The sequence below is a fragment of the Motacilla alba genome, chromosome Z (genome assembly GCF_015832195.1).
Source record: "Motacilla alba alba isolate MOTALB_02 chromosome Z, Motacilla_alba_V1.0_pri, whole genome shotgun sequence".
Taxonomy (NCBI): domain Eukaryota; kingdom Metazoa; phylum Chordata; class Aves; order Passeriformes; family Motacillidae; genus Motacilla; species Motacilla alba.
In genome coordinates, this window is record NC_052046.1 from 22,695,475 (window position 1) to 22,713,415 (window position 17,941).

A 17,941-nucleotide genomic window follows, 5' to 3' on the forward strand; every position below is an offset into this window, starting at 1 on the left:
GTAAGTATTTTTAAAACCTATTTGTTGCACATACTACAGTATTTTGTAAATAATCAGGTTTTGACATTGTGATGTTATGCATCAGCTTCTTTTTGAAAAGTAGGATCTACATATAAGGGTATATTGGATAAATAATATTCAAAGTTACAAGTGGTAGCAAAGTTGTTTTATTGTTTTCTGGTTTTGTGTTTTTCTGTTTTCTTTTTATTACTACTATTTACCTATATGACTCTCAAACAATATTTACTTTAAAAGTAGATATGAGTGAAAAGGTTAGGTCTTAACCTAATGTGTATAAACTCCCAAGTAGAAACCCATGTGTATTATGGTTGAAGCTGTAAACAAAAGAAATGGGGAAAAGTGTAACTGACTTTCTCTAACTGTCTGTATTTTTTTTCCTTTTTTTAGCAAAGAAGCCTCATCTCCTTCCTTAGGGAAAGACAGAGCAGACACGGTGATCATCGGAGGTGGTTGTGTTGGTGTGAGTCTAGCCTATCACTTGGCTAAAGCTGGCTTGAAGGATGTTGTTCTGCTAGAAAAATCTGAGCTCACTGCAGGATCTACCTGGCATGCAGTAAGAAATGTCTTGTTCATGTCTCAAATTAACAGTAGTTTGTGTATACAATGGTAGAGGAAGTTTCATTATCTTGTTATTCCCTCTTTCTCTCATGCCTTTGCTGACATTACATAAAATCTTGGAGGAGTAAAGCTTACAAATGTATACTCTGGGTTTTTTAAGCCTGCATATTTGTCTGCATTCTAAGGACAAGAACTAAAAAGACATACGTGTAATAATGTCAGGATAGCAACACCTCCTTTAATAATGTTAATCACATGGTCATACTGGTTCACAATGTGCATTTATATAATTACATATGTTCTGAATCTATATCTGGAGTAAGTAATGTAACAAAATTAAATAAAGCTTGCCACAATAATACAGTAACGGATGCTTTTCCCATTTATTTCCAGCTATTCTTAACTGAAATTGGGAGATTGTTATCTCTTTTGTGTTAGCAACATAAAAGAGCAGAAACCCAACAGTTTGATGTCTCTAGATCTACTCTGTTAATACAATTGAGCATTTATGCAATAATTTACATTTCAGAGGACAAATTAATTAATTATATTTTATTTGTATTCTCATACTTCTCCCAGAGGAGGAAGTCTGAAGTCTGCAATGCTTCATCTTAGTGCAGATGTTTTGTATTTTTTGGGGCTTTTGAGAGAACAATATTAAAAAATGAAATTAAAAAAAAATCATTGCCTGCAGTGTATAAGTAGTATACTTCATTTTACTTGCTTTTCAATAAACATAGGAAAAGAAACCATACTGTACGTAGTAAGAAGAAATAATATTCAGTAATTGTACAATACAACAGTTTGGCAAACAGAGCAACGCGATGTAAAGTGTCAGATCATGCATCTTGTGTATTGACTCATAATTACAAAATACTCAGAGGCATAGACTGAATTTTATTTGCCCAGTGCATATACAAAACAATATGTTTGTAAAAAACAATAAAAATCCCCTAGTTCTACAAGGAACCAGAATCATGAATGGTGTTGTTACTGAACGTTTCCTGTGTTCTTGTTGTTACACTTACTCACCCTAACTTACTGCTCATACCAGTATTAAAGCAACCCTTCCTCCTTTTGCCCACAGTTCTTAGTGAGTGCAACATTGGAGTTGAGTGAGGATCAGTTTCAAAGCTGAGGGGGTGAGCTCAGCAGAGAAAATGCCTGCACTGATAAAATTGACAGAGATGCCTCATTACGCCTCTTAAAAGGAATTTGATGCGATTAACACAGCAAAACACCTAGTTATAGACCATGTTAAAATAGATAAATACATGGTGTGTTTTCATTGTCTTCATTGTCTCTTTTAATTGAACTCAGAGGACTTTGTCTGAAGATGAAAAAGTTGGTGAAGTCTGTTTCAGATGAGTAAAAAGATCAAAACTATGACAATGAGTTCCTTGTTATACCAGATACTGTGTACTTATCAGTGTTTTCCTCACTAAACACAGATGACACTAAATACAGATACTAAATACAGATGACAATTACACGTACTGTTAAGACATGAAATGGCACATAGCACATTGCCTGCAGCCACAAATGTTGAAAGTCTGGTTCAGATGTTGCTGCACTATACCACATTTTACCTCTTTCACCGTTCAGGAAGTCCTGCCAGAGCTCAGGATCATGTTTCAGATAGCTAATATTCCTGCTGGTGTTGCTGCCAAAACTTTCTTTCACTTCTCAGGTCTGAGATAACTTTGGCTGATTTTATGTGTGCTATTAAGACAGCACAACAAATATGCACATTTTTATATTACCGGTTATGAAAAGGTGTAACAGAGCAAGTTATTACATGTTATATTATACTTTTTCTTTCAACATGCCATTGATTTTGCTGCTGACAGGAAAGCACAGCACAAGTCAAATAATAACTTGTTACAGTTTGGTCACACTTGCAAGAAGAGAGAGTTTAGTATATAACAGTGTTAATAACATTTTCCTCCAGAAAGCTAATGGCATTAGAATAAAATCTGAAACTGAAATAGAACAAAACTGGTACATGAACTTTTCAACATTTAAAAATTTCAACGATAAAAATGCTTTAAAATATTTGTGTCAATTCTCATAGCAAAGTGGCCATTCTTTAAATTATTTTTCCAGATCATGTTTGTGTACAATAACAAAATCTCTTTAAAAAATGGAGTAAAGCCTAGAGGAAAATCTCCTTCAACTACAAAATGGTTCATGCTGAAATTCAGGAAAACATGTAGATGCACTGGGAAGCCAGCTGGACCAGAGCAAATTATGACTGAGTTCCAGAGAAAAATGCAGTATACTGGTGATGAAGCAGGAAAAAGCTGCAAATCGGGCAATTTAGAAAAGTTACCTGGGTATGTGAAGGGGATGTTAGGAAAGACAAACCTCAACTATATAAAAGATTTGTAAGGAAAATGAAAGGCAAATAGAACTGCTTCAACTCCTGCATTAATAGCAAAAGGCTGAAAAAATGAAAATAAGTGAATGAGGTGAGTAATTCAGTCACAGTTTACACTAATAAGGTCTCAGTGCCTTCTTGCCTCAGTTTGCTCTGACAGGGTTTCTCAGGCCTCTTGATTTAAAGGAGGAGAGAACTACAGGCAGTGGATGAGGACCAAACCAGGGATTACTGGAGTAATTTGGCATGCTCATGTGTTGGAGCAGACAGGCTGCATCCAATAATGCTGCTGATTCATCGCAAGGCCACAGATGTATCACTTTTGAAATACTATTGAAATTGTTGGAGGTGCCAGAGATTTGGCAGAGGGCATATACGTATGACTTTTTCTAAAAAGCCAAAGGACTGAGCAGAGAAGCTAAAGGTCAGCTAACCCTAGTTCAGTTCTTCAGAAAATCATTGAGTGAGTCCCAAGTCCATAAAGGAGAAAAAAAGGGATTTGCAACAGTCAGAAAAATTTGTGAAGAATAAATCATGTCACATCAAATCTGATTGCTCTCTGTTATGGAATATTATAAATTCTTAGACACAGGGAGATCAGTGGATGTGACTTACCTAGATTTTAGCAAGACTTTAGACACTCTCTCCCACACTATTCATTTATTCAACTGAAGATGTTACAGTCTGTATGGCTGGACAGCTAGAAAGTTAAAAGACTCTTTGGATGGCTGGGCTTAGAGGGTGAATGGGTCATATTCTACCCAAACCCTAGAAATAAGTGAAATGTCATAGGAATCTGTCCTGGGACCCATCCTGTTTAATTTCTTTATCAGTAACTTGGAGTAGGTAAAGTACATGCTCATTCCACTTTTGAAGTTTACACCAAACTGTGAGGAGTAGTCAATGCACTCAAGGGCAGAGCAACCATGCTTAGGGACCTAGGCAGGCTGCAAGGATGAAAGGACAGTTTTATGGAATTTATCAAGGCCAAATGCAAAGTCCCATATGAAGCTAGGAAAGTAGAGCAGTCACTGTCTTTGAAGATTCTCAAAGAATCTGGAAAAAATCTTGAGAAATGTAGTCTTATCTTGTAGATGACCCTGCTTTGAATATGAAATTTAAGAGAGATCTCCTAAGGACCCATTCAGTCTTTTTGTTTCATTGAAATTATTTTATGATTTTATCTTAATTTTTATTTAGTGAAATTGGATTATAGTTGTCTGCCAGCTGCAGTCTTTTATTTGAAACATTTATTGTCTCAACCCAAAAGGTGTCAAGTGCATTTAAACTTCTTTTCTTCACTTGAAAGTGTAAGAGATTGAAGTATTTATTTAATCCCTGCAATTAAATGCTCTTGAATATATATGGGTTTGTAGCTAACTTGCCAGTGATTTGTGACCCATTTAGTTCAAAATGACTACACTTAGAGTGACCACTAAAATGGATTTTCCTTACATCTGGAAGATTTATTACTACATTTGGAAGAATAACAAAAGGCCAGAAATTGTTTACATAAATAAAAGGATACAGTAAAAAAAATTGCAGGTAGAAGTAAATTAATTACTCTTAGGCATTGTACATGGCTAAGGAAATTTAAATATTTCAATGCATATTTTATTTCTTCATTCTGTACACACTGAAAAAAGGCCCTTAGAATATATTTTTTGAGAAACAAATAAGTTTCAGCTAAAAAACTCTGCAGTGAAACATCTCTGGGGATTACTCTAAGGTAATTAAAATAAATGTGTTCACAACGTGAACACACATGTATCATATTACATAAAAATCACATTTAGTCAAATATCTAGTCTTCACCTGTGTCCTGTGTGATGCTAATGGTTCAATATGATAATAAGAAATGAACAAGGATTATTTTTTCCAGACTATTAATTTAGCCCAGGGACTTCCTGAAATCAACATACCTGCTTTGTGCTTGATGGGGCCCTTACTAGATGAATCTCCTTCCTGCAGGTTTTTGTGATCTCTTCTTAAACTCAGATTGTAATGAAAATTGCCCAAAATACTTAGAGTCAAATTTATGAGTACAATATAGATAGAACTATAAAATATTATACTGACAGATTATTAATTTTACACTCTTTTCCACTGGATTATCTGGGCATTTCAATAATCTGGTGCACTATGATATTATATATAAACTGAGATATCAGATAGGAGAGAACAACTGCCAGTATCATGGGTTGGCAGACTTGGTGAGAAAAGACAGATGGGAAAACACGTGTGCAGAAAACAGAAATGGCTTAAGTACAGAAAAGACTTTATTTTTATTTTTGTAGCAGTTGGCTCTATCCATGTGTTGTTTTTCTTTACAGTATCTTGGCAGTTCCTTTTTAAATGACAGTTGGAAGGAAGGCAAGAGCACTGCATTTCTAATCTATGTTGTTTTATTTCTTATTTGAGGCTGGTTTAACTACTTATTTTCATCCTGGAATAAACCTGAAGAAAATCCATGCTTATAGCATCAAACTCTATGAAAACCTGGAAGAAGAGACAGGACAGGTAATCCCCTTAACCTTTGAAGTGTTAATTCTGAGCAATACCAATTGTAGCAATAGTCTTAGAAAAAAGTGTAGCTGATAATGGTGTGAAGTAGGAGTATATACTTTTTTATTGAAACACATTCTTCTTCATGCCCAGCCACTATATTTTGTAGATGGTTTCCCAGACCCCTCTACAGTTTAGGAACATGCTGCTCATAAAACATCTCAAGACACAACAGAGAATCTGCAACTTTAACTTGATAAAGGAGCTAAAATAGTATAAGGAATCTGGAATGAACAGATTAATTATGATACATTCCTGCCTTAAATATGTCTGCTTAAAAATTCATATGATGTGATGCTGTCTATACTTGAGAAGACTGCTGCAATTCTTCGCGTCCCTTTCAGTGTTTTTGTTTGGTGACTTAAGGAATGGATATGTGGAGAAGCACAGGAGTCATCTTTTTTCATTTGGCATCTCTCAGCCTTATAGATTTCATTTACTAAACTTGTCCTTGTTTTGGACAGCAGCAGAAATTGAATGAACCTCACTTTACTAGTCTGCAATTTTCATATATTTTAATATTTTTCATATATATATATATATGAAAAATATTATATATAATATAATATATATATTATACAGATATTTTTCATATTTGTCATAAAATGCTTTTTTCTTCTTTCTGCTACTCAACTATATAAGCTGCCACATCAGATTATCATTGAGTTCCAGTGAAAGACTTATTCAGCTTGTCATTGTCCTGTGAGATATCATAGAAAAGGTGAAGAAAAGTAAGCATTCAGTGTCCAACTCTGTAAGGATGTTTAATTTATTAAAAAGACAAAACTGGCAAGTGTTTTTTCATTGTGTTTATAAAGGTGCTTAGTTAAATACATTCAATAGGAAGTCGTGCAAGTGACAGCTTTTAAAATAAAGTATATTATATGTACTTATTTTTGAGAAGTATCTGACTCTATTTTTGAAAGTGTGTGAGTGCATATATCAAGTATTTAGTAGTTGTTAGTAAAAATGAATGTATCATGGCATTCAATAAACACTTCTTTCAACTGTTTTGAAGATAGTATGCACTAAGTCAGGAAGATAATTTGATAACTTTTGAAAATTATTTTTTCTAGGAGTCTATATCCAAGGCCTCTTCCTTCAAGGGCCCATAGCTTACTTGCATTTTTCTTAATGATGTTGGTGGAAAAATTCCTGTAGACTCCCTTTAGCACAGAATAAATACATATAGGGCAATCAGTAAAGGTTTTTTCAGTAATTTGCTGTTTCTCTTTGATTTAGCCTGTGGGGTTTCATCAGCCTGGCAGTATCAGAATTGCTTCAACCCCTACTAGGGTGGATGAATTCAAATACCAAATGACTCGTGCTGGTTGGCACCCAACAGAGCAATATTTAATCACACCTGAGAAAGTGCAAGAGCTATTTCCCTTATTGAACATGGATAAGGTAAAGAAGCCAGTTTTATGAAATATAACTTCCATTTCAATTAAATATTGGTCTATCAGAAATATACATGTATGGCCTCCTTTCTTTATACAAATTGTGCAACAGATTCTTGTTTTTCAATGGAAAAAAGATGTATCATAGCCTAAAATCAGAATTTGTGAATTTTATGCACACTGTTTATTAGAATACATACTATTAATTACTGTGTCTATAATATTATAATATTAAAGAATTGCAACCTTTGATTGCATGGGAGATCTGAGGAATTTGACTGTCATAGGCCATGGTTAGGTTGGGCAAAATTATTATATATTTTTTAAAAATTTCTTTGACTTCCTAAAGCTTACTCTATTCAAGTAAGAAAGTAGTTTTTTAAAAAAACTATCTAATTTTGATAAATTGTACTTTCTTTCATTTGGGGGATTTTATCTCCATTTAGGTTTTAGCTGGCCTGTATAACCCTGGAGATGGTCATATTGATCCTTATTCTCTAACTATGGCCTTGGCTGCAGGAGCCAGAAAATATGGTGCTCAATTAAATTATCCTGTGCAAGTGACTAATCTGAGCTCCCGATCAGACGGGACATGGGAAGTTGAAACTCCACTTGGAATAATCCAAGCAAAGAGAATTGTGAATACTGCAGGTAGGATTTAATATAAGCGTTTGAATGTTTTTCAGATTTACATACTAGCTAACACAAAGTGCCTGTACTGAATTGTGTGGGTTACATGTATAAGGAATATATATATTTTTGAACATTCACTTGGTTTGTGGTTTGCATGTATTTCTTCACAGTGTGGTGAAAATTTAGCTCTTATATTAATTGTCCTGGAATATGCATTAAAAATACTTGCCCTGATTTGTCTCTAGCAGTTAGTAATCAGTCTGCCCTGTTAGAGTTTAGTAGCAAAAGAGACCTTTACTGGTCTACAGTAAGTTGTGTAGGAGAAAGTCCAGGTCTAGAGTCACAGAATCATAGAATATCGTGAGTTGAAAAAGACCCACAAGGATCATGGACTTCAACTCCTGGCCCTGCATAGCAACATCCCTAAGTCACACTATTTTCCTGAGAGCATTGTTCAAACACTTCTTGGACTGTGTCAGGCTGGTGCTGTGACCACTTCCCTGGGGAGCCTGTTCCACTGCCCAATAGGTGAACTGTCCATGTCTCTAAAACCTAATGAAACATACCTAGGAAGGCAGGTGGAATGTACATATGAAATAGAAATATCTTCACTGTTTCTTTGAAGCAACTGAGAATTTGACCTTGCCTGTTTCACTATGATCTTTCTCCAAGATTTAACTCCATCCACATATCCTTGAAACGGAATATTTTTTTTGTTGTCCTTTGAGTCACATTTTAAACATGTGCTTGGCTTAACAATGCATTTTTTTTTATGTCATAAAAATTACCTAACTCAAGGGAGCTTGTATTTACATATACTAATGTTATTCTTCATTGTGTTAAAGAAGCCAAACTGATGTTTCTGCTTCAAAGAGCTTTTGGGCAAGTGTCCTTTGGAATCATGTTTATTTTCCTATGCAACTTAATAAGTCTAAAAACCTGTATTCAATCTAAATTTATTCACTTATTATTACACTGCTTTATACAAGTGTAGAAAAATATATTATTGGTGAAAGGTGTTATGTGAAGTATGCTTTCTGCTTCCTAGTAGAAGATTTTCTGTTTTCTGTTGTTTCAAAACGTGTTGAATATTTACCATATAGATTAAAGTTTTGCTGACTCTGCCTCAAACTGGATCATATCTGCATTTTTAGGGCATTAGTCCTGCACACATCCCATTGCAGTCACCAGGCTTCCTGAGGCTGTGATATACCAAGTTGACTTTCTTATTCAGATGGGACAAGTGAATTGAGCAAGAATACACCATTATAATTCCTTTCTCTGTGTTTGCGATGGAACAGAAAAAAATAAAAGCACCTATTTTGAGTGCAAGACAGATAAAATGAAGAAGTTAAGTGAGACAGGGACTGTTCTTGTTGGTGGGTAAAATACCATAGCTGACAATTTGAATTATGAAGGAATTGGACTGGAAGGGGAATAGGTTGCAAGAGCAAAATGCCTTGGAAAGATTCTGGATGTGTTTAAGAGCACTGGCAGCAAGTGGAACAGTTAGATGATACAGAACTTACTGAATAAGGAAGCTCAAACTGGGAGCAAATGGCAGCAGTAGGGATGACACCAGAGAGATAGTGGGAAGGTATCTGATTTGTTTCATTAAGAAAACTGAAGCTAGGAGCTTTTCAGACTAAATGATTAGTAAGGATACTCAAGGAATGGTTGTATGTGAAACTGAGTGGAAAACTGATCTGTTTAAGCATGAAAGACTGGTGTAATATGTAATAGGAAGGGAAGGGTAGATGAGAGTGGATTGGAAGGAAGGGAAGGCTTCTGGGACAGAACTTGACAAAGGAGGGAGACTAACTAGCACATGGTGACAAAATAGCTGAAGAAGAGTGTAAGGACTGGAGTGAAAGTAGAGTTTGAGATAGCAGAAAAAAAAAAGAGAAATTTAGAGAGAGTGGAATCAAACAGCTGGACTCTCAGGGGATGGGCTTTAGAAGTGTTTCTTTCAGATTCTGGGACATAGACAGCCCTGTCTTATGTTAAATCATTCCAGGCTTTTGGGGAAGACCTATGGTAAAACCCATGGAAAAGTGCATTTTCTTATAGATGCCTTCTATACATAGGTGATCACCTGCTATTGCTATATGCCTGCTGAAATAACAAGACTCTGAAGATCTAAGCTTGCTCATGAGTGCCACATAATAAATTTTGGAGAGAAAGAGGACTAGAAGATTTTAGTATGCTTTTTAGAAGGCAATCAACCACACAACCAGGGAAGCCAAATTAAAAAATGTTATGTAAATCACAAAGTCAAGCACTTGGAAAATGAGAGGTGTCAATATTTGATTGCCTTTGGACTGGCAGTTCATATCTTTCAGGCATGAACTATGGAACAGCATTCAGTTACAAAATCACAAGTTCTCTCACAAATAGGATCCTTATGTCATTTGTTACACAGTGTGGATATGTTGGTCTGGAACAGATATAAGATTATGAAAGGGAAAGGCAGCTCTCTTGGCAATCAGACTTATTTAGGCCACAAACTTCCAGACACTCATTATTCCCACCTATTTGCTCTGCATCGTGTGGATGAAGTATCACAGATGTAGTAATTTTCTTACATTTTTGTAGTGCAGTTATCTTTCTTTGGCTAATATATCAAGTTGATATTAGGCAGGGTTTTCTGGTAAATGCTTTTCAGAGCTTATTTGCAAATATTAGAATGCACTCCTGTGAGCTTTTCATAAGTCTTTTTTATTATTTAATAAGTTTCTAAATCAACAATGTATTTACTTAATTCTCCTGTGTAGTTAACTGTTCAGCCAAAATGAATATTTGAAGCACATATTGCTTAACATTCTGGCTAAAGATGTAAAATCAATACTGTATAACACATATCTCTTATAAATGTTTTCTCAGATAACATTAATTCTTTTTCTCAGCCTTGCCTCATTCCACTACAGATGATGACTTGTATAATTTTTGGCTCATGTTGCAGAGAAAAATACATCAGAAGGCTCTTTACATTCCCTCTCCCCCTCCCCGTCTCACCCCACAACTGACATCTGCTGCAGAACTGGAACAAACTAGTTCCAACCAATCTTTAGCTGTTCCTTATGTGAGATTTCCATTTTAGAGGAAGGCAGATGCCTAATAAATAATCCCTGACATGAAGCAACTATACTGAGCCTGCTGAAGATATTTGCAGCCTATTTATAATGGAATGTTTGGATAAAGTCTCCAAAAATAGTGAATTTTTTTCTGTATATACAGTGTGGGTGTGTGTATATAAGCTTGTATTTTCAGACATGTACGCACTATATATACAAGCATTTATATATAGTGGTAGAAGATTGTCTTTTTCAAAACTAGGAAGTGGTCAGATGACATACTTCAGCAGATATGTTAAGTAATACTGCCACTAAATATTTCAGCATCAGATGTTTTCAGTGTCTACAATTTAATCTTCACAAATGTCCTAGAGATATAATGTATGCCTTCATTTATTTCTACTATGTGTGATATGACTTGACATCTGCTTCTAATTAGAATTTTGTTTCAGAGAATGTATTCTTTTTGCCATTTTTGCTTTTGGTCAAAAACTGTAAACAAAGAAACCGTAGTATTTTTCTTTTAGTAAATGTCACCTTTTGTTATTTAAAGCAATTTAAAAAATACTTACCATAAGTGTGACCTTTTTAGATGTACAATACTGTAATTTTTTTTTAAACAAACCTAAACTATTTGTCTCTTACTTAAAAACACTTTAAAATTAGCTTTGTGTGTAATGTAATTCTCAAAATCTAATTGCTAAGAAACTTCTTATTATTAAGAAAGAAACAGAGCTGTTTCAAAGACCTAGTTTTCTGCTGCCTGAATTTTTTCTGTCTTCTTTGGATCATTAGCTCACCTTACCTTAAAATAGTTTTATTTGTAGGTGACATGGAAATGCGCAAATCAAAAGAAGTTTCCTAAAGATTGTTAGCTGACACTTAAATCTACATTTGCATGTGTCCTGTGTAATGAAGGAAACCCTTGCATATGTGCTAGAAATGCAGATTTACTCATTTTTTTTCCATTGTCTTTTGTATAGGAGAACATAAGTAATGTTTCATTAACCTTAAAGGATGTTTTCGATCACTCACTCTATATGATTATGGCACAATCATCCCTCAACCAATTTAACTGACATAACAAGTGTTCTGGCAGTAAGTCTCCTCCAAATGCTGAGATGCGATTTAGAAGCAAAAGCCTTGCATATGAAAACTGCAACAGGTGCTAGTTTCTAGCATTTACTGGTCAAGGGCTTTTAGCTGAACAGATATCTTGAAGGTGATGCTGGATTTCATCTGCTGCTTTGCCTTAGCTGGCTGGCAGTGATTGTTAAGGGAATCACCATGGAAAATGTTTTCCTTGGAAACTTCACATTTTTTATAAACTATGGGTGTTAGGCCCTGTGGCTGGTTCGTAATATTAAATAAGAGACTGACAGCCATCCTGGCATGGGGGAATGGCACAAGGCCAGCATGGCTCAATTCAGCTTTCCTAATTGTCCTGGCTTCAAGCCATGCTGGAGGTGAGAGGATGTATTCCCAGTTAAAGCGGCAATGTCCCCTGTCAGCAAGCGGCATGAGCTGGCTGCTCCCCACAGGACAGCGAGCCAAGCAGGGTAACAAGGCTGGCTGAGCCAGGAAGGGTTCTGTCCGGCAGGGCACAGGGGACTGAGCAGGGGTGGCCCAGGACCTGCAGCTGGGGTCAGCCCACGGTCCAGGCCTCCAGATGGACTTGTGGAGAGATCAGGCACAGTCAGATCCATAGTGATGAAGCCAGGCTGAAGCCAAGCCAAAAATGTTACCCCAGATCAGGAACAGGCCTGGTGACGGTAACTGGGGTCAAATGATGCCCGCCAATCAATAAGCAGGACTGTAGAGTTGAGACTGAGCTGAGGTCAAGCTGAGAAGTAGTCCACGGATCAGGGTCTGGATCAATGTGTTCCATGGCCAGGCACAGGCATGGTTGTGACAGAGCTGTAAACAGGGAGACAATCAAACCAGTTCAGACAGGTTCTGAAGGACCTGAGATGACCTGGAATGGGACTCCTGTGCCCATGGGTATGGGTAGACATCCCAGGTGAAGCTATTCAAGCTCACTTATGCCTTTTGGTGTCCTTGGGACACTGAGAAATTTTGACCAGGACTTGGAGAGTATGGAATTGAAGAGAGAGGTAGGAGAATTTGGTTAAGACAAGTAAACAGCAAAAAGGAAGAAAAATTGCAGCTTAAGCTGGGTAGCCTGAAGTGTATGTCCTAGGAGAAGGGACAGCTGTGTTAGGTAGAAAATTTGCTGGAGGTAATTTGTCTTAAGCAGTTTGGATTCAGCTGGTTACACAGGAACCAGGCTGACTTGCCTTTTTTCACTCAGTGCCATATGGCACACAGCCTTTTATTTGGAAGGCACTGCTACCTCTTTATTGTCTTTCATTTTGTCTTCCTCCAATCCTCACTCCCAAACTCCCCTGAAACTCCTATTTCATTGGATTTTCCCCTTTTCATTCCCACTCTTGAGACCTCTGGTCCTTGATATAAATGTCAGGAGAGTGGGGCTGAGGGATATCCAAAGCAGCTTAGAGCAGCTGCCGTTCCATTCAGTTGTACCTGTCTGGTTCCCAAGTCTGTTCCATTCCAGCCTCACAGCAGATGTGAGAGCCATGATGCAGAGCCCAAACTAGTGTTTGGCAGTTAAGTGGTTTCCACTCCTTCATTCTGACACAGGTACCTCACTAAGTGAGTGTGCCTTACCAACTTAACCTTAACACAGGTGAATTAGGTCTTCTCTGACTTCTCTCTCATGGTATGCATGAAGGATCTTGAGCCAGTTTCAGAGGCAGGGAAATGGTTGCTTGCATTTTCTGGTCAGAGTTTGTACCAGAACTTCTAATTTGACAACTGTGGGAGAGCACACTTGACTACTCACCAGTACAAGCATCATTATGAATTGATTGCTGTGTGAGAAACATAATTAATATGAGTCACATGATGCATGTGAGAGAGGAGAGAAACTCCAGTTCCTGAGGTCAGTTGCCTGAAAAGTACTGCCTTAGTCTATTGGCATGTTAGGACTTAACTAGTGTCTTGGTAAAGCATACTAGCTCAATTGATTGATAGTAAGGGGCTTGGTTGACACTTCTGATGTGAGTTAATTTATTCTGGATTTTAAGTGTCTCTAACTTTGCTAGAAGTACACTTCAGACCTCTTTACTGAATAAGCCATGGGGATTCTGGAACTGTTAAATAAATTATCTTCTGAACTTTTAGAAGTCTAATTTATAATTTACTAGTTATATTTTGATATGTATCATTATACTATAATGATATATAATAGTATAATTAGGAAAAAAGGACATGGAATTATGGAGGGAAAAATATGCAAGATAATATGAAAAATAAAGTTAGAAGTATGGGGAAAAAAACTGTCACACATAAAAGCACAGTGTGTACTGCAAATGTTTTACTGTCATTTTTCATTCACTGAAATGAATGTTTGAATATTTCTATTTTGGTTTTGGTTTTTTTCTTCTCTAGGCTTCTGGGCCCGTGACATAGGCAAGATGATTGGCCTGCAGCACCCTCTAATACCTGTTCATCATCAGTATGTTGTAACATCAACTATCCCTGAAGTGAAAGCTCTAAAAACAGAATTGCCTGTGATTCGTGACTTAGAAGGGTCATATTATCTAAGGCAAGAAAGGGATGGTCTTTTGTTTGGTCCATACGAAAGTGAGGAGAAAATGAAGCTGCAGGAGTCATGGGTAACAAATGGAGTCCCACCAGGTGATTAAGAACACTAAAACTTTAAACGTGATAAGCACCAGCTCACACATTTTAATGTGCATAAATCCCAGGCTGTCATGCTACCTTATGTCACAGAAAATACAAAATATTTGCAATGCATGATTATAATGCAAAAACTTTTTTCAAAGAATAGTTATAACTCTAACAATAAAAGATAACAGAAATACAAATGTAACATAAGAAAAGCCTACTACAATTTAGTCTTACCCTACTTCCTGAAGAGGTGCCTGCATGTTTAAATTAGATGCAGTCACCAAATCTGTGCTATATAGCCTTTTTTGCCTGAATAGAAATTTTTCTAAGTTACAATTCTCTCCATCATGCTGACAGGGACCCTGGATATTTATTGATACACCAGAGATAATGTGATTGTAAATAGAAACAGCAAAGGAATGTCTTAAACAAAATGCTGTGCTTGGATAGAAGTGCAAGAGAGATGTAGATATGTATAGAATACGGAAATGTTCTATGTCATGCAGCTGCTTACTAATAACTGTTATAAATAGTTGTGTTATATCTAGGCTCCAGCTTTCCATTCACTTCCAGACAGAAAGTTATACAAAGTCATTAGTGTTGCTGTTTTAAAAAACACAGTATTTCCTAAGGAAGGGAAGTTAACACGGTTCAGTTTTGGATAGCCCTGTCACAGCTTCTGGAACTTACTGTCTCCAGAAGCATCAAGTGCCTCTACATAATAATGTTCAGCCATGCTTAGAGTCCAGACTTTGAGGTGTGAAATATACCCAGAAATTTGTATGATTTCATGGAAATCATAAGCAGATACAGGAAGTATCTTTCCCCCTCCTTAAATTATTGGCATATTGAGAAAAATAAGTGGGTCTTATTAATGTAGAAGAAAGTTTCTGTGTGTCTTCACTTCCTTTCTACTTCATTGTTGAATTTGCATGACCTTAGGGTTAAACAAATATGTATAAGGGATAGTATAATTGCAGTGACAAATAAACTTGGTCCTGCAGGAAACTAGGTTTTTATGCATGCCATTTTTCCTATGTAGAATGGCAAAGGCTTGAACATATGCACTGATTATTCTCATAAAACTTTTATATATAGATAGCTGTATTGATATAGATAGCTGTATTGTATAGATAGCTATATTTATATATAGATACCATAGCTGTATTGGAAATGCATGTGTTCTCTGTGTAAAAAAGTATATATAATAAGAGTCAATTATTTGTGCAGGATTTGGAAAAGAACTTTTTGAGTCTGATTTGGACAGAATAATGGAGCATATTGAGGCTGCCATGGAAATGGTCCCTGTTTTGAGAAAAGCAGACATCGTAAACACAATTGCAGGTCCTATCACCTATTCTCCAGACATTCTTCCTATGGTGGGACCACATCAGGGTGTCAGAAATTACTGGGTAGCTATTGGTTTCGGGTAAGTTCTTTGTTACAATTTTTTTCAGTCATATTGTTAAAATGGTAGTCAGCTCAAGCTTTGTGCATTTTTATGGGCTTGGGAGTTGTTTTGCACATATTTTGTGTTAAAATTTGATTGTAAATAATCTTAATAACCACAACCTGTATAATGTAAGATCATCCTTCTCTCTTATTTCATTACTCTCAGTTTCTTTCAGAAACTTTTTTGTTTCTTCATTTTAATCTGAAGGCAAATACCTGTGCCACATCATGAAGCAACAAAAAATGGTAGTACTTCATACTGTCTGTGTACAAATATACTGGGTTTAAAAGTATACTTTCCAGTTAATTTCATTTCTTGCTTTGAAATACACTGTATTTTACAGTTGTTTATTGTATGTAAAACTGGTTTCACTGAAGTTGGACAAAAATGAATGTGCAGTATACAGTTCTGTGTGAAGAACTGAAGGCGTATTAAATAGAAGACATTCCAGTATAGTGTGTGACTGACTGCTCTAGGGATACAAATCCAGTTTCTGACTGTTGAAAGTGGAGCTGAAAAATTACATTGCTGGGTATTGGAGGAAATCAAATAAAGAGGGCAGTGCAGCAATAGAAATATATGGTTCACTGTTGTCATTCTTCCACCCGTTATGGTGTTTTTCTTGAATGTGATTTACATCTTATTTATACCGGCTGCACTGGAGCAAGTGTTAAAACACCAATATCTCTTTAATTGTCTTAGTTTGACCATTGATTCAAGATGGATAGAATGAACCAAATACAATTCCAAGCAGATGTTATTGAGCACGTTCTATTTACACTGTTTTTCCAATTGCCTAATTTGCTGTTCAAAATCCAGCTCAGCTTTTTCCAGGTTTCTTTCATTCCAAACCAAACAAACCCTCCAATCGTAAGATAAGGCAGTATCACTAACATGCTTTCTGAGGCCCTCAAAATAAAAGAGGTTGGTAATTTTGCAATGATTCATTGTGAAAGGTATTCACCTTTGCTGCTTGGATTTTTAAAAAAATAATGTTATCTTTCAGTAACATTTGCAGAACTTATAGTTACAAAAGCGGTTTGCCTAGACCTTGTTCACCAAAACAACTGTTTAAGTTCACTACTCTGTGGCCAGACTTTGGAGCATGTTTTTCATTGCTGGTGTCAATGGGAGCAGAATCAAATTCCATATGTAAAAAATTGAAGACTAGTGTTACATGTTTAATTTTCTTTAAACAATTTATTTCAGGAGTTTGATTAATCTCAAAATGTTTAGACACAGGTTGCAGTTATATGGCTGTCATTGGATTACTTTGTCTGCTTTTCAGGGACTTTTGACTCTGTTCTATGCTTCTGGGTCACTGCAGTGGTTCTACCAGTGTTGTAATTTTTTGTGTGCATTAGCAAATCCTTATCTTGCAGTCAACTAGCAGGGACATTTTGACAGAGGACTTAGTGCTTTTAGATTAGAGGATTTTTGTTATCTAAAATTAGCAGCTTGCTAGGCATTTTAACATGCAAAAAAGTTAAGTATATTTAGCAGAGCTTGTAGCACTATTTATTATTAAGGTTGCTCAATGCTTCCCATTTTTAGTTACTTAAAATTTTGAAAATATTAACAGGAGTAGTTTAAGGATTTTATTCAGAAAAAATTAATTCAAAGCAGTGAAACCATTTGATAACCTGGGACAAAGACACTAGAAAAGGCACCACAGTGTGCAGCGACTCAGATTTCCTAGGAATAGAAATGGAATGACTTGAAACTGGGTGAGGCACAACACTTCATAAGACACAAGAATGTGACAGGTACCATGGGGAGTTAATCTGTCAGGGATTGGAACGAGAGAAGAAAACCTGGAGGAAAATAGTTCATATTCATTAAGGAAATTTTCTCTGAATCATAAGAAGGCTGATATTCCTACACTGTACCACTCTTCATAGATAGCTACTTGTAATATCCTATCCGTGAAATACATATTTCATTCTTGTGCTGCAGAATTGCGGTGGTTGTATTTACACAACCAGCTCAGAGGGATTTGGGCACCCTCTGTAATATAAAATCTCTGATAATGTAGGCCCAACTAAGATCACCAAAATCAATGGGGTGTGCAGTCAGTGCTGCAGAACTGCAAAATGTCGAGACCTCTCAGTCCAGTTGCAGGGCTGTACCTGTACCTCGTCTG

The 17,941-nt window shown here is 36.3% G+C and overlaps 1 protein-coding gene across 1 annotated transcript in view; it reads left to right on the forward strand.

Annotated features, from left to right (window-relative positions):
• DMGDH (dimethylglycine dehydrogenase) overlaps positions 1-17,941 on the forward strand; it is a 41,131-nt gene that overhangs the window by 1,706 nt on the left and 21,484 nt on the right. The window contains exons 2-7 of the mRNA XM_038124153.1: positions 409-574; positions 5,381-5,479; positions 6,767-6,931; positions 7,371-7,575; positions 14,103-14,351; positions 15,576-15,774. Coding sequence (XP_037980081.1) covers positions 409-574; positions 5,381-5,479; positions 6,767-6,931; positions 7,371-7,575; positions 14,103-14,351; positions 15,576-15,774 — 1,083 coding nt within the window. The remainder of the gene's footprint in view (positions 1-408; positions 575-5,380; positions 5,480-6,766; positions 6,932-7,370; positions 7,576-14,102; positions 14,352-15,575; positions 15,775-17,941) is intronic.